Source organism: Notolepis coatsorum, assembly GCF_963971535.1.
Source record: "Notolepis coatsorum genome assembly, chromosome: 9".
In the NCBI taxonomy this organism is placed as follows: domain Eukaryota; kingdom Metazoa; phylum Chordata; class Actinopteri; order Aulopiformes; family Paralepididae; genus Notolepis; species Notolepis coatsorum.
Window position 1 is genome coordinate 98,805,670 of NC_140173.1, and position 24,516 is coordinate 98,830,185.

Consider the following 24,516-nt stretch of genomic DNA (forward strand, 5'->3'; position numbering starts at 1 on the left):
AATGCTATTAATAACACAAACAAGCAAACCCATCACAGCTCCCCGTCAACACCCTCTCGGGAAGATGGCATTTAAGAAAGTATCTGCTGTTAAAATGACACAAACATTTGTTTTGTGCCATTAACGTTATATAGTTAGTGTTACACGTTCAATATCAGCATATTATTTACCCGAAGATAGCAGTAAGCAAGGCATTACTCCGTTCATAGCTCAGTTCCATTCCGTTGCTCATTCCGTACCCAACTACCCATTCTGCAATCTGCTAATAAAGTTTTCAACCAGACAAATGTATAGAAAGGCTTTGTTTTATTATAACATTTGTTGCAGTAAAATCATTATGTCTCATTTGGTCATGCTGTGGAGCGCTGGTCGGCGGGCCGGGCAGCTAACGTATTAGCTACGTTAAGTTTGTTGTGCTCTCGCAAGCAGATCAATGGCGGCATGCCCAGAAGTAGAAAATGAATAAACGCTTGCCGATTGGTGGTAAGAACAGCAGGAGGTGGGTGCTAGCGGTGTGGCGTAATTGGCCGAATCGACTGTCAATCAAAATGGTTCTATTGCATTGGCTGAGAGCTCTGGTTGAGAGAATAGTAACCATCTGCAGGCCGCCAGACGATACTGGGAGAGGGATAGTGCTATATGGCATGGTGGAATTAATACCATAAACATATTTCTTGATGTTTCCTTTTTTTAAGTAAGTAAAGAGGCCTACAAATACACATACAAATATACAGTAGTTTCATTAAAAAAAAAAAATAAAAAAAAAATGAAAATTACAAATACTTGTTTTTTGCCACAAGTATCGGTATCGGTATCAGCCGATTGTGTTAGTTGAACAATCGGTATCGGTGGCCAATTTTCATATCGGTGCATCCCTAAAATATGTGGAGGCATATTCCCTGCAACAGGTTCAAAGATAACTTCACATTTATTGGCAATTCGTTTCCTTATATCGCTTCCTCCAGGGTTCCAACTTGTGTTGACAAAATGCAACCCTGCTCAGCTACGGGGAATCAGCGCTCTCTCTCTAGACTAGAAAGGTGCACTCAGTAGAGCACAAATGTCCGCCAGGGCGGCAGCCACACATAATAATAATAATAATAATAATAATAATAATAATAATAATAATAATAATAATAATAATAATAATAATAATAATAATAGATTGGATTTGTAATGCACTTTTTGTTCACTGGGATCCCAAAGTGCTACACTACATGGTTAAAACAGTTAAAAAAATAGAAATAAAATAGTTATTAGTAAAACAAATAAAATAAAATACAGAATAAAAACAAGATAAAAATAGAACAGTTAATTAAAAACATAGTATAAACAGACAATTTAAAAACAAAAGCGCAATCAAATTAAAATAAAATGTACATTGGAGGTGGGGGGGGGGGGGGGGTTGGGTAGGGGACACACACATTGTACACTGTACATTGGAATACTGACAAAGTAGAAAGTACAAAGTATCTATCCCCAGGCCATCAGGCTGCTAAACGAACAATGAATGAACACTACACAACAACAACCACCAAACGCACATAGCACACACATCCACACGCACACACTCACTTTAAACAAACACACTGTAGCACCCACTCCACACACTTTATAGCACACACCCACTTTAAACAAACACACTGTAGCACCCACTCCCCACACTTTATATTTATTGATGAAGGATTGCACTACAACTCGTACACCTTACTGTAAATTGTACCTAAATTGTACCTCATCCCATTTCTGCTTTGCACTAGATAGTACTGTACATTAGTACACTGCATAGTATTGTATATTATATGGTAACTCAGAACATTGTACATATGTCTATACCGAACACTGTGACCTCATTTTCTTCTTCTAAATTACATGCTATACTATGTTATTTGATACTATCTTGTCTAGCACAGTCTCTGGAGCGTAACAGTAAGAAGCATTTTGTATGAAAGTATTCTGTACTTCTGTATGACAACTATTAAAGAAACTTGAAACTTGAAAGTAGAAACCAGTGTTTGCAGTTTAGCTAACGTTAGCCCAGGGGTCAGCAACCTTTACTATCAAAATAGACACTTTTCCCCAGTCCCACAAAATAAAATGCTCAGGGAGCCGCACAACCTATTTACCCTTCAAATGAAGATAAGTGTATAACATTTTATATATCCCCAAGCATACCCCACATTTAGCATAAAACGCCTGACAATTGCATACCCAAAGTAATTTGCGATTTATTATACTTTATAACACAGTTTGTTGCATTAATGGGATTATAAAGCAACAAAAATAACATTTGACTTTTTATTGCCGTTTTTACCTGTTATAACAAAGGAAAACCTCAAACTCTTATGAAGGAGAAAAAATACTGGTTGTGTAGACCTATTTTTAAATAAAACACAGAAGAGGAGACAAAACACTGGTGTCTGTAGACCGACTTTGAAATAAAACCCTGAACTATTAAGGTATATTTGAGTCCTTCCCTTATTTGTGGAACATTTATCAAATAAAAAGTAGTCCACTTTGAAAAAAGACTACCATGTGTAGACCTACTTTAAAATAAAACACAGAAAAGGAGAAAAAAACACTGGCATCTGTAGACCTACTTTGAAATAAAACCCTGAACTATGCAGCTCTATTAGAGTCTGTCGTGGAAATATATTATCATGTTCTTATATATCTGTTGTTTTATCATGTCATACAGCTTGAGTTTCACTCCGACCAGATTTACTGGTTAATGTGTGTATGTCTCTTTAAGATACTCTATCATTTTCTTTGTCATAACGAAGTTGCTGTTTCTACCAGCCATAGAGCCAGAACCCAAGGTCATGGGAACTGTAAGATGGAGCGCTGTTTTCCTTCCAGGCTTAGCCATAACGTAGTCGTATTATTAATTTCTCTAACCAGCCATTTTGTTTTCTTCTACGTCATTTCATGTATTCAATTGTATGTCTGACCAAGGCTCTAGGTCAGTCCCTGTCAGACGCTAGGGGGTAAACATGTCTGTCTCTGGCGGGTGACTGGCCTGGCAGCGTGGCCACGCTGTCATGACTTTCTTTATTAAATAAACCTTCTTATTATTATTAATAATGACTCAGTATGATTAATGTAAACGGCTCATCGTTTGTCCTTTAATAATTCCCATTACAAGTCCTTCCCTTATTTGTGGAAAATCTATAAAATAAAAATGTTTCGTTGTTCGCAAATTTCGCACCACATATCAGGCATACAGGTAAGCCTTTTGTTGACTAAATATCTTAGTTGATGAAATATTTTTTCATTTCAGTGTCACAGTATGACATCGATCTCCAAAATAAGATTTTTTTTTTTTTTTTAATTTCTTTTGGGCCAGGGAGCCGCAGCTGATTGGCTAAAGAGCTGCATGCGGCCTCAGAGCCGCAGGTTGCCGACCCCTGCGTTAGCCCCATTGCCATTCAGACCTGCGATTTTCAGTCAAACTCAATCATGTTAACCTCTTCCACCCGTGCGGTCCATCGGCGGACCGCAAATTACATCATGTCATAAATCAATCTGTCTAGACTGTCTGACAAAAGTATAGTTTTATTTTTCAAACATATTCAAGTATAAACATCATAACCATGTCACAACAGCAGTTATAATGTATATCATCATAAATACGTTAGTTTACCAATAGGCAGGGATGCGTTCTTCATGGGACGGGATTGCACTCAAAGATTTGAGCAGAAGCGCGTGCACGCACATGCACGGATGTGTGCGCGCATGCACTCAAGACCGCGCTGCACTCGACTCTCTGCGTCGTTTACCTGCCTGCCGGCGCTACCTACTCATTATCATAACAATAGCCGCTCGTTAGGCCGGTGTCTACTACTGTCTTCAACTACGTCCGTTTGTTTTGTGAGACAATGAGACTAATTGCCTCTAGGGATGGGATGCAACCCATTTCATGGCAATCACATTCACAGGTGTAAACGGTGCTCTGCCTCAGAGCCATATTCTATGACTCTGCTCTGCCTGAATCAGACCATCGTTCACACCAAACCTGAGGGGAGGGGGCAGGGAGCTGTGTCTACCACACTACACAGTGGCTTTTTATTATTGTTTATTTAAAACTGAATCAAACAAGGTGGCCTGTTGGGATGTTAGATCCTAATGTAAAAAACTGTGATTTTATATGTCTGCACTTTATGTGCTCATTTTATGCCTGTCTTTTTTCTGTTGTGAAGCACTTTGAGCTGCAGTTTCTGTATGAAAGGCTATACAAATAAAGTTTATTATTATACATGTGCGCGAGGTAACATTTATGCGCGTGCGGGAGCGCACATGCAATCAGTGTTGATATGAGGAACGCACCTCTGCCAATGGGTTAAAGTGTTAGATAGATTTTCGTTTTACTATTGTTTTGGTCGCGAAAGCCGACCATTTTGGAAAAAAAATTCGTTGAGAATTGTAGTTTTTTTGCATCCATTTTGAAGAGGACAAAGAGCTTTCGATGAGCGTTGGAATTTCTTGGAACGACACTTCCCAAAGGCCTCTATGGGGTTTCAAGCAAATTACTTCTGTATGCATTTTTTTAATATCTCTTATTACTCTGGATAATAAACCACAAAACGTAACGTTATTGGCATATATGGGAGCGCAGTTAGTTTGTCTCCCCTATTTCTAGCATGTAGCAACAATTATATTTGAAATTAGTTTCAAAATTGTGGCACCCTGTCAAATTAAAAAGCTACTGTACATACAGTAGATTTCATTATCTGTTCTTATGCATGCCTGGTGATACTAAATCCAAATTTAACTTTGAAATATAAGATTTGGCACAATCCATAAATGTGCGAATTGGCTATAATAAGGTAATTTATAAGCCTGTTATTCTATAATAATATTTCAAATTGCATGGGTCCGGATGGCAGAATTCAGTACTGTATCTACAAAAACTTCTGTTTAATCATCTTCCCTTTATTAATTTCCTTAGATTTCTTGTACACATGATCTCAAGAAGGTACTGAACGAGATCAGTGGCCGTTTCTTATGTCTGGTCATTTTTAGCATGGTGTTATTCACTGTCAAAAATGCAAAGAAAAATCATAATTCATATTCTCCTTTGTTTCATCACAATTTAAGCAAGCCTAGTAATAGACACAATATTTCTGACACTGGGAATACATTCACTGAGGTCCATATATGTCCCTAGATACCAAGAATATGCAAATGGACCTTGTAGAAGTGGAGCAATATTCCATTTACTTAGGTATATATTTTAGGCGGATTTTCAAAATAGAAAATAGGGCTCCAGGCTTAACACATCCACCGCCATTCACGCTGTAACACGTTATTGCCCGCCATGCTTTGACCGCCAGACCACGCTGTACAGCGATATTAATTATTAATTATTATCGCCATGGCATTCATAATTCATATATACACCTCCGGCGTTGCAGCTGGACCCTACGGCTCAATACAACGACGGCTCAATACCGCCGCCTGGTGGATGGTCGGGCGAGTTACACTCGAACAACAGGAAGCTGGAGGTGTGCGTCGATTAAATTCAGCCGGCCGTCAGACATTGTCGCAAGGCTCCCTACAGACACTATACAGGCATTAAAGTGTTCCGTCTCAAGACGGATTTCCGTCTATTTGATTATATTTATATAATATTTTAATGTATATTAACACTTTGACTGCCAGGGGGCGTCTTTAGACGTCTTTGCTGGCGATGCTAAAGTTGCCGGGGGACGCTTTACGTCGTCTTTATATCAATATTTCAAAAATCTGCGATCTGATCCATAATGTCCCTCCGCTGGCCTGAGACACAAGTGTGATCTCCTCTCAATCCTCTAGCGGTTCAAGACCGCCATCTGGTGGCCGATCGGCAGATCGAAACCGGATGTCAACCTTTAACCCGGTAGGACTCACTCCATATGGGGTCCGGGCACTCGCTAATGTTAGAGAGACTCCGTCTTCACACAGTGAACATCGATCGCTGCAAATAACTCGAAAAAACAACATGATTTGGACGTATATATTATTATACAACCTGGAAATGGACCGACTATTTCAACATCCCATAATGGAAAACTGTCTACCCCACGCTGATCGCCCAACGGCCCGCGGAGACTGGGGTGAGTTTTAGCGTGTAATATTACCGTGTTCGACACTAACTGCTATGATGAACATTTGACCCACATTAGATGATTGGTATAACGCTGCCCACGGAATTATAAACGCCCCCTCGCCCATCCGGTCAACATCAGATGACGTGTAGTAACTTCTAGAAGTACGTCTAGTTGGAATTTTTTATATCGCCCCGATTGCCATCAAACTGTATTTCATCATCAATATAATGCATTTGGGGCTATATATCACGTTCTGGAGAAAGCTGCAGAAAGAGATGAAAACATACTTATACATTAGACCATACTTTACTATGAATATGTGAATGAAAAAGTTTAACGTTGCTACACAATGAACAATACATATAGGACTTTGAATGGGCCCTAATAATGGCAATGTAGCAATAGAATTTAAAAAGTTATAGCCCTGCAAAGAAGGGGACTTTCTCCATAGACAAATAGCGCTGGCAATCTATGGTATATCATTAATTTAACCTTAGGCAACCAAAGTGTTAAAAAAAAAAAAAAAAAATTACTTTTTTAATTTTTTTATATAAAGTTTGCCAATAGGGATGTATCAGTAGTATTGGCACTGGTAGTAGTCGTAATAGTAATCCAGTCTATTATTTTTTCTTCTAGTTCAACACAGGCAACCACTTTTGCTTAATTACTTTGATGGCTCAAATGTATGCTCTAGTGCAGGGGTGGCCAACCCGCGGCTCGCGAGCCGCATGCGGCTCTTTGCCCGTCAATGTGCGGCTCTTCCATCCATAATTTTTTTTTTTTTTTATGTCACTCATTCCATAAGGACGTAGAATAAACATTTACAAAAAATGTAAATGGTCCATTTGCATGTTCTTGGTATCTGAATCTAGGGACATATATGGATCAGTGTCAGAAATAGTATAATAATAATAATAATAATTTAGGACCTGCTCAGAGGTCATTAATCGGCATGCATGCGATGCATGTATGCGATTCGTCTCTGCGATTAACCCATCCCGTCGTCCTTCCCCCCCAAGGGCAGCCGGGAGCAGACAGGCGCAACGTGAGCCGCGCCAGGGGACCAATCCAAATGCTCCTGTCCGTCTTCGTCAAGGACGCCACAGCGTTAGCGATCTTGTTGTTGTGCATGTTTTTCCATTGGGTTTATCTTATCGGGGGGGAAACCCTTGCGAGCACGGGGAGAACATGCAAACTCCACACAGAAAGGCCTGGAAGATACCCCACCTGGGTAACTGGCATCATGGAAACCTGGTCCCCAAGCGGGAATCGAACCCTGGACCTTCTTGCTGTGAGGCGACAGTGTTAACCACTACACCACCGTGCCACTGTTACTGTGTGTCTGTTACTAGGCTTGAGTAAATTGTAATGAACCAAAGGAGAATATCAATTCTATTTAAAAAAAAAATTATCTTTGACTGTGAATAACACTATGCTAAAATTGACCAGACCTGAAAAATCTAAGCAAATGAATAAAGGGGAGATGATTAAACAGAAGGTTTTGTAGATACAGTACTGAATTCTGCCATCTTTTTTATAATGTAAATGTATCCACCATTTTTCATCATATTGCAACACCGTTTTTTGCAAGACGTTCACAGAAAGGTAGAGAAACTAACTGCGTTCTGTTTTATGGCAATAACGTTCAGGTTTGTGGGAGATAATCCCAAAAAATAAGAGAAATAAAAAAGTTAATCCAGAAGTCAGATGATTGACAGGGGCTGGTGTGAGCTGGGTAGGGTAGTTTTTCTAAATTTGAAAGCCCAGAGTCTCTTCCTTCAAAAGACTACACTCACTTTTGGATGTGCCACTTCCTCCTGTCAATATGCGCCGGTTTCCGACTCAATGCCCTGAGATTTCTATAATCTTATATTTCACTAATAATGAACAAACGTAATGCTGAAAATATACACTTTTACTGTATATCTCAGGCTTAAGAGGTTAACCCTGTGAGGCCCAAATTAAAAAGACATTAGCAACTTCAGAGGCCAGAGAGTGGGACATATACCGTAATTCCTCCAATAGTAACCGGTATTCAAATACAAGCCGGGTCTCTATTAATGGCCGGGTGCGCTCTTGAGCTAAGCAATTATAAGCCGACCTCCTAATACAAGCCGGGTTACTAATATACTGAGCTGCATACTGAGCTAGTTACTTGATTTCACGTTGAAAATGTTGAAATGACCAGTGACCACCTGTAATTGCACTGTTTACTATTTCATACAGTACTTGGTTTCAATAAATGAACCCATTACATTTTACTGGGTTCAAACTGACACAAAATGTTGATTTATTCATTATGATCGGTTTGAAAATTAGAAATATAGGCCTCACTTTTATACATGCCTCCTCCTAATACAAGCCTGGTACCCGCTACAGTTGAAACAAATACAAGCCGGGGTTACTATTAGAGGAATTACGGTAAACACATTTACTATCAAATAGCATTGTGAGGCTGAACAACAGGACCAATTGACTATACATGTGCTTAAAGGGGAACTATCTTATAAATGGCCTTTTTCAGTGTTTACCATTGTTTCTTAGCTATGTGGACTTATATTAATAGGATCTATGTCTCTAATTCTCATATTGGCGCATTCTTCCAATTCTCCTCTCACAATATTCACCCTCACTGAACTGAGTCATATCTGTGATGTCAGAGATTTCTCAGCTGCATAATAATGTGGCAGTTGATGTGGCAGTTGGCACCAGGCCACACAGTGGTTGGAGCCCAGCCTCAAAACGGCTTAAGATCTTGAGGTAGAAAAATGCGGTTTTTGAGTACTTGATTAGAAATACAAAACAATGAATTATCTTTTTTTGAAAAAAAACCTAGGTGTTCCATAGACTCACAGGAATTGTGTAAAAGTGCCCAAATAGTGAAAGAAATAGTAAAATAGTTCCCCTTTAACATTTTTTAAATAAAACATTATTTTTTTAAATGGATAAAAGTGATTTTGTAATTTTGCAACCGTGGGTCTTACAGGGTACTTTTAACCCTGTGAGGACCAAATAAAAAAGAAATTAGCAACTTCAGAGGCCAGAGGGTGAGACCTATAAACACATGAAGGGTGCCGTGACTGAAAAAAAAGGTTGAGAAACGCTGGTATATGGTGTGGCTCTTTGTGGTACCACAGTAATTTTTGTGGCTCTTAGTATCTGACTGGTTGGCCCCCCTGCTCTAGTGTCTAGTCGATTTTGTGTTTTGAGCACAAAGATCATCATAGATCTAGCCTCTTAATTTTAAAATTGAATCCAAGGGAGCATGCCCCCGGACTAGGGCTGGGCGATATGGCCTAAATATGATATCACGATATTTTCTGACCTTTCGGCGATACACGATACACATCACGATGTTTTTCTTTTTTACCCCAAACAATTCATTATGAGGCTTACCAAGACAGTATTTGAGTTTGCAAGCTAACATTAAAGACAAAATAAAATACCCATGCATTTAGCATTTTTATATTAGATTTAGATTATTAGATTATATATTGCATATGAGATATTATATGATTTAGATATGAAATATGATGAATTGAAAATGGGGGACCCTGATGTAAACAAGACTAAAGTCTTTCTCTGGTCTGCATCCCCTTAACAATTGTATGTATTGAGCTGTACTGTACCCATTCTGCAATATGTTAAAGTTTTAAATCAATCAATCAATAAATAAATAAATAAATAAATAGCATTTTAGCATTTTTATGAAACTACTGTATATATGTATGTCTCTAAATGTTTTGATGAATTGAAAATGGAGGACCCTTATGTAAAAAAGCCGAAAGTCTTTTTCTGGTCTTCATCCTCCTGTACTGTATTGTACCCATTCTGCAACCTTTTAATACAGTTTTCATTCATTCATTCTGACGGAAACATAATCATTTTGATTGACAGTCGAGTCTGCCAATGACGTCACACCGCTTGCACCAGCCCTGCTGTTCTTAGCACCAATCGGCAAGCGTTATTATTTTTTGACTTCCTGAATGTCCCGTGTGCTGAACAACGTCAACAAAGCTACTATAACGTTAGCTCCCCGCGGCCGTCGAGTAGGAGACCAGTGCTTCACGGGATGACTAAATGAGGCATAATGATTTTACTACAACGAATGTTATAATAAAAGCCTTTCCATACATCTGTCTGATTGAAAACTTTATTAACAGACCGCGGAATGGGCATATCTCAGCACAGGCTGAGATATGAACGAGTAACGTGTGGACCAGATTGACGCGACACAATCCTCTTGGGCAAAACATCACGATATCCACGATACGTTGAAAAAGTGTATCGTTAATGAACTGTACCCGATATTTATATAATATCGTCATATCGCCCAGCCCTACCCCGGACCCCTCTGGAGGGGCAGAGGTTCACCCACCACCACAGTCTCACTGAATCCTGTGGGAAACACTGAGGATTTAAAAAAAAATTACGGCTGTGGGTAGGGCGTTCCACATTGTTGTGGCATAATTGCGAAACGTGTTTAGTCCCTTGTTTGTATGATAGCAAGCCTTTTAGTTCATGGTTCAAAGTAATGGGAAAAGGGTGCTAGCTCGCCATCAATCAGAAGCTAGCCACAAGACTTGCATTCACGCTCTCCAGCACACAGCCTCCCTGCCTGGCACAACAACCACAACAGTAGGGTCTATAGTCAGTCAGGACAGTAGCTCTACAAGTAGGCCCCCTTAAAACGCTAACGCTATTAAAAAAAAAATACAGTGGAGGTTAAAATAAGAATAGACTTGGCCTGAAAAAAAGTTCAGTCAGGAGATTTTTTTGCTTTAATCCCTGCACTATAGTACATACCGATCGCTTTATAAACTTAATAATCGATATGATTTCGGCATTTATTGCGACATACAAACCGGAAATGGACCTAGGCGATCGACGTCCTATACTTGGGATATTTCACCGCCAGTCTCATCGGCGAACGGTAAGGGGACACTAACGTTATTTTCAGCCCAATTGTTTATTCATTTCACTGCAAACCGATCTGATCAATATATCACCCATACCAGGGCTCTACAGTGCGACCATATTGCTCGCATATGCCCCTAAAAATATGTGCGTGCGAACATGCAAAATCAAGTACTCGCACGGTGTGCGAGTGGGGCCAGCGAGTGCAGAGTACAGCCTCTCATTCGTCCTTTTTTTTCTCCGCTGCGAGAATCGTTAAAAAACTACAAGTCCCACAGTTCACAGCCGCATAAACGTTCCAATCACAGTAGTTTCCTGTGGTCACGCGACTGGAAACCGAAAGTAATGATCAGCGGCTGCGTCACTGTCCGAGTCAAACAATAATACAGCCATGTCGAAGCCCATTCATTTTTATTTTGAGCGAAAGATACCGGAGAATGAGAAGTCAGGCGAGGCAGCTCATGTTACAGAGGTGATGGTTAACGTTAACCAAGATACTGACGCTAGCCAGCATGCTAGCGAAGTTGGCCAAGCTAGCGAGGCTACACCCACTGTAGCACCCAATGTAGCCACTGTAGATAGCGAAGCTACACCCACTGGAGCCGGAGGGAAGACATACAAATTTAACGTGAATTGGCTAAACATTTCCCCATGGCTAGAGTTCGAAAACAATGTCATGTTTTGTAAATATTGCAAAGTAGGATCGATGCATTGTTACACCCCTACAACTGGCCCACTGTGTATGTGTGTACAGCTAACTTGGCTAGCGTTATCAACCGCAGAGGTGGGCAATGGGTCCAGCTGTAGCGCCGGACGGCCAGAGTGCAAGCGGTGTGGCAATAGGGACCAGCTGCAGCGCCGGGGGCCAGAGTGCAACGGTGTGACGTCGTAATTGGCAGAATCGACTGTCAATCAATGGTCTACCTGACACGCAAACTACTGTACTGGAGGTGTACAGTATTTCAATAGGCAACCCTGAAAGGATTATTTTTCTAAAAGAGCAACACTAGCTCCCCCCTCTACTGATGGCCCTGGTTGTAAAGCCAGTGTCTCCTTTTTGTTCAATGTCACTGCTTTTCTTATTAGGCCTAGTTGTTGGCTACAACTTTGCCATAGTAGGCATTAATCACTTAATTAATAGTTCAAATGTCTGTCCCATTCCCGTTTGCACATGCAGATGATACACACACGCACAGTGGGCCAGTGACTTTGGTGGTATGGGCTATTGCACAGATGTGTCCCGTTTGCACATGCACGCACAGTACAAATATACATTTATTTTTGAAAAAAATAAAAACTCTGTTACTTGACATATTTTCACTGTGCTCCTAAATATTTTTGGGTGCTCCTAAATTTCTTTGTGTGCTCCTAAATTTTTTCATTTAGGAGCACCTGTGCCCCTAGTGAAAAAGGTTAGCGTAGAGCCCTGCATACTACATAAAGCATTTACTGACGATCACGGAATTATAAACGACCCCCCCCCCCTTTCCTCCGCGCATGATGACGCATAACGTATACGATCATATACAGTTGAATTTTTTTATATAGCGTGTCTAGGGAATAAGCGACAATCGATAATCTATATATATGCGTTTAGGCCTATAACTCACGTTCTAGGAATTACTGCAGAAAACGATAAAAACATACTTATATTCTAGACAGTATTAACACAACAATGTATGAAAGAAAAAGTATAACGTTCCTACATCCTGAACGATAGATAATCGATGTTGAATGGGCCATAGTAATGTCAATTTAGCAATACAATTTAAAAAGTTATATTGAAATTCTTTTATTGGGAAAACCACATTGAGATACAGTATCTCGTTTTCACAACAACAACAAAAATTAAATAAATACAGGACATACAAAAACACAACAGAACAAGTACACATTGTAAGAGGATATGTCTCATTATAAGAGGATAAGAGGATATGTCTCAATCTCCATCATAAGAGGCCCACTCCACGGCAGTCACATGACGTTGCCACCGCAGGGCAAACAAATATGCTTACCCTGCGATGACACCGCCAGGCAGCCGCCGCGAGAAAGGCCCAACAAAACATTCAAAGGGTGAGTATAATACAGGATGTAATAGAAATTGAGCTCCAGGACTGGCAGGAGAAGAGGAGCAATCAACCCGCCCAATGGGCGCCCAAATCAACCCATCGGCCCCCCCTGCCTAAAAATAGGAGTAGAGCCAACTAGCTAACCCGTAACACCCGCATAAAGGACGGCTGTGCCCCACGTCCCCTCACCAGCGCAGGAGCCCCACCAAGGAAGCATGTACACTTGACTATCAAATTAGAACAGAGAGCATTTTTTTTTTTTTTTTATCTTTCTTCCCCTCCTTTTTCCAGATTTTTCTCCCATCCCACCCTTCCTGGTTGTTGCGTACTTTCCCCTACTGTTGGTCCGGGAGACCGGAGACTGTCACATGCTTTCCTCCGACGCATGTGCAGCCTGGGGCAGGCCAACCTGGCCGCGCAGGTTCTCACCGGGGAGAGTGTAGCGTGTGGGAGGGCACACTATCTTTCCTCAGTTCCAACCCTCGCTGAGCAGGCGCCCCGACCGAACTGTAGGGGTCGCTGTCCACAACGCCCAGGACACACCCTTCAGCTTTCCCACCCCCTGATACAGCCAATTGTATCAGTGTGAGAGGCCAGCCAAGCTGATAGCAACGCCGGGAGCTGGATTCGAACAGGCGAATCCTAGTGTCTCCCGGTGTTGGTGACGAACGTAATCTCTGTGCGCCACCTGCCCCCCCTAAAGAGCATTTTTAAAGAGGTAAAATGAAGATATGGATCGAATGGTCACCGGAAGATTGTTCCAGTCCGAAGGGGCTTTGAACATGAAAGACTTCTTGGCCATTGCTTTTGAAAATGGAGAAACTGTGAAAAAATACTGTACAGTGTCTTAGACGATAAGTGCAAGAGAAAGGGACCATCAACTGTTTCAGATAAGCAGGATAGTCAGAATGGATACATTTGAAAATCAATTGCAGTCAATGTCTCTGTCTTCTTAAAGTAGGAGAAGGCCAGTCTAAGGTTTGATACATAGTGCAATGGTGGGTTGTGAACGGACAGTCAAGAACAAATCTGCATAGTCTATTGTAAGCCACATTTAGAGGTGATAAATGGGTTTTGGAGGCAGCTTGATAGACAACATCAGCATAGTCCATTAATGGCAAAATAAGTTGTTGTGCAAGTCTCTTTCTAACAGTGAAGGAAAAACAATGTCTAGCTCTATAAAGGGCTCCAATGCTGCGATTCATTTTAATAACAGTAGAGGTAATATGGAAATTGAATGAGAGTTTGGGGTCAAGCCATACTCCCAAATACTTGATGCGTTCAGCTTTATGCAGAGGTGTATTATCGGCACATAAGATAACGCATGCCTTAGATTCGGTTGCCTTCAGTCTTTTCCGAGTACCAAAAATCATAAAGTGCGATTTGGTTTTGTTTATTATTAGTTTATTTTCAGCAAGCCATTTCTGTAGTGTCTTAAAGTCATATTGTAAGGCTGATTGAATCTGTGCTACATTATTTTTGGATGTATACAACACTATAATCTGCATAAAGATGAACGCTGCAATCAGAACAAACAGAAGGTATATTATTTATAAATATTGAAAAAAGAAGTGGACCAAGGGTTGAACCTTGCGGCACACCACGTTCTTGGACCATTGTATCCGATTTGAACCCTTGGATGACAACACATTGTTTTCTATTATGAAGGTATTAGCCCTGCAAAGAAGGTGAACATCTCCATAGCTTACAGTGGTGGCAGACTGGCTATATTGATGGATATAAGTTATGGCAGGGAATGTGTTAAGAGGTTAAGCATTTTTGGTTGAAATAAAATATGTAATTATTTTACGATTAATTGCTAATATTTTCATGTTGAGCTATAGATTGTGGATGAATACGCACAGAAAGGTACACCATGCAAATGTTTTGTTTTAAACGAGACGATTTAGAAATGGGCAATGGGGAAATACATTGCGATTTGAAGCAAGGTGGACCAACCGGAAACAACAATGACGTAACCACTACACCTCCCTATTGTTCACGCCCAGGACAGACCTGCAGAGGTGTTCAATTCTAGACTATGTTAGAGAGCCGTTATCTCAGCTTGACGCACTAAGAAATAAAGAGGTTTTAAAAGACTCAAATGAGCACTTCTTCAAAAAAATTCTGATTTCAACGTATGACACATAATTTGAAAGTGTAGTGTACATTCTGTACTTTCAGAATATGGTAAATCTGGAAAATTACGTTGAGACATGTGGTCACAATCGCTGGTCGCGGTCACAAATGTATTCAAAAAATAGATCACCATTATTGAAGACTCCTCTTTTCATGCTTTTCTTTAGGACTGCAGGGCCTACAGATGCATTTTGCAACATCATTTTAAATTTGCAAATCACAATTAACGTGGGCCTATCATGGGATACATTTTTTTTATGTAATGTGTACACGCTCTCTCTCGCACACATACAAACTGATTTTGCCCACCCCCCACACAAACAGCTCACCAAGTAGGTGATGGAACGCAGATTGATGAGGTCGTTCATCTGTAGATCATTCAAGCGGCCTGGTGTAGCGATCACAATGTCCACCCCACGCTTCACCAGGTTGATCTGACCTCTCCGGTCCCCTCCTCCATATATACACACACTGAGGGGGGGGGAGAGATAGAGAGAGAGAGGAGAGAGGAGAGAGAGAGAGAGAGAGTGTGAGAGAGAGAGAGAGAGAAAGAGAGAGAGAGAGAGAGAGAGAAAGAGTGAGAGAGAGAGTGAGTGAGAGTCCTCTCCAGTCCCCTCTCCATATATACACAGAGAGAGAGGGAGAGTGAGTGAGAGTCCTCTCCAGTCCCCTGTCCATATATACACACACTGAGGGGGAGAGAGAGAGAGTGAGAGTCCTCTCCGGTCCCCTCCTCCATATATACACAGAGAGGGAGAGAGAGAGTGTGCAGAATTTTGCAAATCCATTCTCCGCACCCAACGGAAAATGCCAAATAATGCATGCAGAGCAGAACTAGGAAGATACCCACTAATCATCAAAATTCAAAAAAGAGCATTCAAATTCCACAATCACCTAAAAGAAAGCGACCCAGACACTCCACAACATAGCCCTCACCCACAGAGAGACCATCGATAGATGCCCACTCAGCCAGATGGTTCTTGGACTCTGCTCACAAACACAAGCAGAGCCACCAGACAGAAACCACACTGGACTAAATCAAATTATAAGAAAACAAAAAGAAAACTATCTGACACATTGGAAAGAAACAACCCAAAACCAGAGCAAATTGAAATGCTATTTAGCCCTAAACAGAGAGTACACAGTGGCAGAATACCTGAGCACTGTGACTGACCCAAAACTAAGAAGATACTTGACTAGGTACAGACTCAGCGAGCACAGCCTAGCCATTGAGAAAGGCCGCCATAGGCAGACCTGGCTCCCAAGCGAAGACAGACTATGCACCCACTGCACACAAGATGAGGTGGAAACCGAGCTCCACTTCTTAACAACCTGCCCACTATACCAAGACATGAGACATATACTTCCCACAAATTGCAAACACCCAAAGAGACTTTGAAAACATGGACAATAACTCAAAACTCCCATACCTACTGGGAGAAATACAAGAATGTGCAAACACAGCAGCAAGATTTGTGAGCTGCTGTGACAAGAAAAGGACATCCAACGGAATGCAACCACCATAAAGACTGTACAAGAAATTCCGTCTGTAATGTACTGATTTCTTTAGTTTTCTCTGTTTGATTGTTTTGTTTTGTTTGGCTTTGGCAATGTAAACGTATGTTTCCCATGTCAATAAAGCCCATTTGAATGGAATTGAATTGAGAGTGAGAGTCCTCTCCGGTCCCCTCCTCCATATATACACACACTGAGGGAGAGTTAGAGTAGGGCTGCACTATTTTGGAAAATAATCTAATTGCGATTTTTCTGACAGATATTGCGATTACGATTAAATTTGCCATTATTATATATATTTTTTAAAGCCCAATGGAGGTTTATTGTAAAATACGGCTTGCATCTGGCCTACGCGCTGGGTCTGCTCGGGACACCGAGCCTCAAAATGTTTCTTTTTACCTGGGAATCGATACCGGTACCCAACGGTACCTTTTTTCTGTACTTTACTCTCTCTCTGAAGTCTAAACTTCACAATGCACAATCTAAAAACCCTCCATACCTCCCTCTCCCAAAACATTCCTACAACACTTTTTTTTATGTTCCATGAAAATACTAAATTGATGTACATTTATTTTGTATTATAATTCTTTTAATGTTTAAATATCAACATTATCTGGCAATCTGAAATTCCGTTTTCGGGTGGAGATGGAACGTTTGGTGCAAAGCAAACATGACCGGGGACCGCTGCGTGTTACACACAACACACAGCAGTGTCCAAGCGTCTGCCGTCTGGCTGCTTCGGTGTTAACGTCGTCAAGAAGCCCTAAATTCAGAGCAGAGCAGTATCCTAATGACTTTTATGCCTCCGGCGATGATGTGGTTTGCTAATTCCGTCAACGTACCGTGGACTGGACCCGCCAAAACACGTGACACTATTGTGATTAAATGTAACGTTACAGTACATAGGACTATAGATGGAAATGATAGCTTCTTGCTAAATCTGGTACACCCATCCATTTGTTTAATGCAAATGATTGTCAGTACAAACTGTCCTTTATAAACGAAATAAACTTAAATAGCTATGTAACCTTACAGTACATAGGACTATAGATGGAAATGATAGCTTCTTGCTAAATCTGGTACCCATCCATTTGTTTAATGCACATGATTGTCAGTACACACTGTCCTTTATAAACGAAATAAACTTAAATAGCTATGTAACGTTACAGTACATAGGACTATAGATGGAAATGATAGCTTCTTGCTAAATCTGGTGCACCCATCCAGTTGTTTAAAGTAAATGATTGTCAGTACACAGTCCTTTATAAACGAAATAAACTAAAGGTGCCTAAATTATGCATTACTATATTTTATCACAATATAATAGATATAGCTAGGCTACCGACATTGTCATTGTGATAATGTCAGTAGTAGCTAGCTGTATCTATTGTTTACACTTGAAATGTGTATTTTTATTTTGTGCGCATTTTTATTTTGTCACAATATTATTTAAAAAAAACTTGTAAAATTGAACTGTATTTCTGAGTTGCAGCACTTAAAAACATTAAATGGACTGTTATTTCTTATTCAATTGTGGACATTTATTCATTCCCACTTATTAGACACTATTTCTGATGGTAAAATGAGCATAAAAAGCAAAATACTAAATTCTGAAATATTAAAACGGAAAAAAACAGAATTTGGGAAAAAATTTAATGGAATTTGGAAAATAATAAAACGGATTTCATATGGCTCTAATCAAACTCCTCTGATATCATCTGGTATTTCCAAAGACCAGATATGAGACGCACACACACACACAGGGAATGGCTTAAATGATTTTAGAATACTTCAGCTAATGAAGTTAAATGTTTATTATCATCAACTAACTTGCTACTTAACCATAGACATTGACGCCATCTAGAGCCTAGGGCTGGGCAATATAACGGTAAATATCGTGATATATTTAAATAGTCGATATCGGGGGGAAAAAATCGATTTTTTTAATTTAATTTCTTTGTGACCTGCAACAGGGCAGTTATAAAACCAGAGACTTGTCTTTTTTTTTTTATATATTTTCTTTTGGCGTTTTTATCGCTTTATTACTACTGGGCAGTCCAGTAGGGAGAGACAGAGGAGGAATGGGAGACAGAGTGGGGGGAAGACATTCGGGAAATAACGACGGGTTCGGGAATCGAACCCGGGTCGCGGCTGAGGGCGCTATGTGGTTCGCCACTGGGGCGCCCCAGACTTCTTGCCTGCAACTTAAAGTACCGGTAATGGCTTTGCTTGTCCAAATGACAATACTGACCAAATTGAGATTTCTTTTTCTCTTGTCCATTTATTTTGTTTGCTTTCTAATTAATTTAAAATACAGTTTGAAACCGTCTGTACACAGTAGGCTATGTGTGCTAGCAGAGCTAGACTCCAGTCACGAGTCACGGTGCACATGTGCGGTGGTTTGTCCACCAAAAAAGCACCAAAAGATAGAAAAGAAACAAGCAGAGCCAGAACTGTTCAACTCCCCTGGAGCCACAGCCAGCAGAGAAGCCGGTTTACTTTCGCTTTTAAACCAGCTGCAGCCTGAGAACTGGAGTGTGAGGGGATGCAACACTAAAGATGGCGGCAACGACAAAGAATTGCTGCAAAATAAACATACATCTGTTTAAATTTTTTTTAAATAAAATAAAAATTTAACTTATAACAATTTCGATAATTATCGATATCGAATGATATGATAACATTATCATATCGTTATCGCGATATGATTTTTTGCCATATCGCCCAGCCCTACTAGAGCCAGGCGATCTCCTGCGCAGTTTGAAACTACGGTGTAAGTACTGTTTATAGGCAATTGTTGGCCATATTATAGCATTTGTTCAGTTTACGACAGTCTATAGCAGGGGTCGGCAATAGGCGGCCAGCGGGCCGAAATTGGCCCGTCAGTTTATTTTGAGAATATGATATTTATTTTATTTTCATCATATTATTTTTATTATATGCATACTTTATGTTTTATCCATGTTGAGAGTGAATAATAGGTATAGGCAGTTAGGTGCAATGTACCGTATATATAGGCTTGCTCAAAGTGAGGTGGACAGCGCGTGGTGCTGAAATGGGAAACACGAGTCCATGAAATAAAAACACCAGTTCAGTAAGTCATTCAAGCTTTATCTTTACTCATGACTGACGGCACCACACATGTATGTGAACAGTAATGCAATTAAAAACAATGCAAAAACAATGCAATTAAACTTTTAACAAAAAGAGTGCTTGAAGAAGCTCCTGCAATGACGGCGCTATAGGTATTTGAATTACGAGACAGTCGGAAGTCCATTAGCTCCATTTCCAGTGCAGCCTCATCTAACAAGGTTAACTATCATAATAGATCGTCCCACTATATTCCTTTATCCGTAATTGATCAGTCTCCCCAGTTAGTAGCTACCATACTTTTCAAACTATAAGCCGCACCTTTTTTTCCCCATTTTTCGACCCTGCGGCTTATATAACGGTGCGGCTTATATGTGACTCGACGTGACCAAACACGAAAATGTAAAAATCGAAATATTGCTTTTTTGACTGCATTGACATTTTATTTATCTGTTCCCTTATTTGCTAAACTTAATACAACTTGTAAATGAGTTAATTCTTGTTATTTGTCCGACAGTATTGTGTCCCAATGCTAATTACATATGGTAATTAAACATTAAAACACCTGCGGCTTATAGTCCAGTGCGGCTTGTATATGTACACATCATTCAATTTAGTTGCTGCGGCTTATAGTCAGGTGCGGCTTATAGTGCGAAAAGTACGGTAGATTAATATATTTAGTGGAAGTGTCAATAATCGATCGCGGGGGATTCCCCAATCTGGATGCGTCAGCCCCAGTCTCCTCCGTAGACCAGACTGTCTCATTTAACAAGACGAGGCTTGTTTGAGATTCAATAAGTATAATAATAAGTAAGACAACAGATACGTTTAACAAATTCCATATAAATCGATAGTTTTAACATTAAACATTCAACATTAAACCGGTCCGTGAGGCGGCTAGGTGGTGTAGTGGGCAAGGCGCTCGCCATCAACGCTGGAGACGCTGGGTTCGAATCCAGCTCTCGGCGTTGCTATCAGCTTGGCTGGTCGTTCATACTAACACAATTGGCAGTGTTAGGGGTGGGAAAGCTGATGGGTGGGTCCTGGGCATTGTGGACAGTGACCCCTACAGTTCGGTCGGGGCGCCTGCACAGCGAGGGTAGGATCTGGAGGGAGGTAGTGTGACCTTCCACACGTTACACTCTCCCGGTGAGAATCTGCGCTGCCAGGCTGGCTGCCGGCTGGCTGCACATGCGTCGGAGGAAAGCATGAGACAGTCTCCGGCCTCCCGGACCAACAGTAGGGGGAAGTGCGCAACAACCAGGAAGGGGGTTGGGAATTGGCATAACGACTAACAGTGGGATGGGAGAAAAATCGGAAAAAGGAGGGGGGGAAAAAGATAATATTTTTTTTTTAAATAAAACCGGTCCGTGGCCATCAGATAGACGGTTGCGCGCGCGTAATGTAGGATAGACCGATAGAGAGGCGCTTTATAATACAATGGAAAAAGACGAAGGTATAATGTTCAGTGCATGTATATGTCGTTTACAGTTTATTATGCCACCTATGCAGCTCGTTTATTTTGACAAGAGTTAAACATTTTTCACTATCATTATATTAAATTAGCCATTGTTTTTGGTTCTGGCCCGCCCTTCAATGGCTTGGCGAAAAATTGGCCCGTGGCCAAACCTAATTGCCGACCCCTGGTCTATAGTGTTTGTGAGATGTTTTTCCAGAGATTTTGGTAATATTTTCCACTCAAAAAGCTGGTTTCTAAAAGTACCGATGTGAAGTAAGAAAAACACCCAGAAAACATTGGGCCTCATTCAACAATACTCTTATTATTTTTCTTATATTCTTGCTTACCTGTCTGTTAACACATTGGTCGCAAAGAACGACTTACGCCGTGTTTGGATCGCTTTCTAAACTTAATAATCGATATGATTTCGCCGTTTATTGCACCATACAAACCGGAAATGGATCTAGGAGATCGGCGTCAAATAATTGGGATTTTTTCCTCCAGTCTCATCGGCGAACGGTAAGAGGACAGTAACGTTATTTTCAGCCCGATTGTTTATTCATTTCACTGCAAACCATCTGATCAATATATCAACCCATACTAAATAAAGCCGTTACTGACGATCAAGGAATTATAAACGACCCCCCCCCCCCTTTCCTTTACGCATGATGAAGCATAATATATACCGATCGCGTCTATGCTTTTACCAAACGGTTTGTGTTTCCGCGTTCCCGTTTTGCGCTCTGATTGGCCACGCACGTTTCTAGTCATGCGACATGTGCGCCCAATCGCATGAAGAGCAGTGTCTTAGCCCATTTCCGCGTCGAACAGCCTGCAAACGACCTAACGCCTAGTTTATCACTGGTTAAGCTTAGGCGACTCTTTCGCAGTTGGTTAAGGTTAGAGTTTGGAATCAGGGCTGGCGTTCTATCACCATGCTCGAAGACAAACTCTAACCTTAACCAACTTCGAAAGAGCGCCTAAGCTTAACCGTCCAAAGAACTTGCCGTCACACGAATGGGGCGCACATGTCACATGACCAGAAACGTCAGTGGCCAATCAGATTCGCAAAACGGACGAACCGTTTGGTAAAAGTAATGAGGCATACCGATCATATACATTTTAATTTTTTAATATAGTGTGTATAGGAAAGAAACGCCAATCGATAATCTATCATATGTGTCAGGGCCTATAACTCTCGTTTTTGGAATTACAGCAGAAAACCTTAACAAATACTTATATTCTAGACGGTATTAACACAACAATGTATGAATGAAAAAATATAACGTTCCCACATCCTGAACGATAGTTCTGTATCGTATCGCTCTCGCTCGGCATCGCTCTCTGCACTATCTCGCATACGTGCACGCGCACTGAATAAAGACCACAATGTACCTTTAATCCCAATATTCGTCTGACCACACCCCTATCAGCTTACCCATATAAGCAGGGGTGGGGCCACCCACTCTCCTCCTTCTCGCTTTCACCACAAGGAAGAAGTGCCTCGGTAGATCCCCACACTTGACACCATGATGGAAGAAAGGTTTAGGAGCAGCTTTGGGAAACAAGGATACGTTGACATCATATCTTTATTTTCTCTCTCACTATTTTCGAGAAAATACGGCGATATTGTCTTCGTACTGGAGTGTCTGGAAGATGATGATCATTCTAAAAACCCTCCACCGGTTTTCGTATTGGGAGCACGCCGCTGCATGCTTCTCAACTGCAGTTCCTTGCTGTGTTTGTTGGGGTGAAACCTGTCAGGCCACAGCTGAACTGTCGGACATGCCGCTGTTGTGAGAAGCGGTGCGTTCCAGGTTGGGTGAGTAGTGTTTGCTGGCGGGCTCCACTTGTCTGTTAGTGCTATGGGGGCTACTTGACAAAGTTTATGGAAACCGGCCCCAGGCTAGGGTCCTTTGTTCAGCCACCTAGGCGACAGAAGGCCTTGGTCTGGAGACCATTATAGTTTTAACTAGTGGGCCGCGACCATTGACACTGGTGATCCCTGTGTGTTCTGGACGAGTGGATTCTCTCTGTCACCGTGTTAAGGCCCCATCTTTCATATCCAAATGAGAGTATTCCTTCACGAGGGGATATGTGCATGTAATGTGCGATAGCGGCAGATTCATGTTCAAAGTCAGCTACACAGGCCAGTTGGTACTGTGCTGATTCCGTCGGATGTGGTAAAGTCACCGTTGTGAAGCGGTGTTGACATCTTGTTTTCTCTTTTCTCTTAAAAAGTGAGGAGAGGTTCAGAACGGCGGCCTGTCTGGGTGAGTGTTATGTCATTGTTTACATGTTCATAGCTTACGGTTAGCCAGTCAGCTGTTAACTGCTGCGTTAGCCTGCTGGATCGCTGCATGGCCTGCTTAGGGCCTACTATTAGCCAGCAGCTGTTAGCTGCGGGGCTAGCATGTCGTGGTCGCTAGGTAACGTTGGCTTGCTGCTATGGCCATGGCCTGGGGCGGGGTAGCTTAGCTTCTCGCGCGCCGCCGTGAGCTCGCTTCTGATCGCGTGCGTCGTTAGATCGGCGTCTCGCGAGCAGAAGCAGTAGCACCCGAACGGTTGGAGCGGCCGTTAGCTTGATGCTTTTCTGTTGAACGTGCTTTGATTTTAACATGTTTTACACTCTTGACCACGACGTCATCCTTGACAGGGGATGTTTTCGTCGACCCTGCCCTGAGCCAGGACGGCAAGGTTGCATCAACAGGGGACTGTAGTGCGGGTTGGAGCGGCGACGCTGCCCAGTTCGAACCACACAGGAGCGGCTGTGTTTCCTACGGTGTCTGTGACTGCACTTCGCTGATCTGCGTTCCGGGTAGGAACGGGGTTGACCAGACCTCATAACACGTCTTCTGGTTTTACTTTGCTAAATGTATTGTGAATAACGGTGTTTTTCCCAAAACGTGTGTTGCTACAATGCATTTAGGATACGTTGCGGGTTATGTGTGAGCTGTTTTTGTCACTGGCAGTTAGCTTCTCCGTGCAAACGGGATGTAATGATCTGGTTGTTGTGTGAGAAACACGGCCGTGTACTCACAACTAAGGTAACTAACCTATGAAGCTATGCTTGGTGACAAGTGAGTAAAAGAATGTTCTTTCTCAGACTGTAATGACAATGAACAGTGTGTTCACACATTAACAGGTTTTCCTGTTTTAACTGGCCGTATTGAGGGTAAAATAGGAGGATTGTGTTTCCCCCCCGGTTCCCTGGGGACTTTTTCATCCTCCTGTCAGA

General features: G+C 41.5%; 1 protein-coding gene across 1 annotated transcript in view; it reads right to left on the bottom strand.

Moving 5' to 3' along the window:
- The window catches only part of ddx43 (DEAD (Asp-Glu-Ala-Asp) box polypeptide 43), a gene marked incomplete at both ends in the record, with an annotated part of 205,995 nt that overhangs the window by 39,804 nt on the left and 141,675 nt on the right, over positions 1-24,516 (bottom strand). Inside the window, one exon of the mRNA XM_084321945.1 lies at positions 15,544-15,685. Coding sequence (XP_084178071.1) covers positions 15,544-15,685 — 142 coding nt within the window. The remainder of the gene's footprint in view (positions 1-15,543; positions 15,686-24,516) is intronic.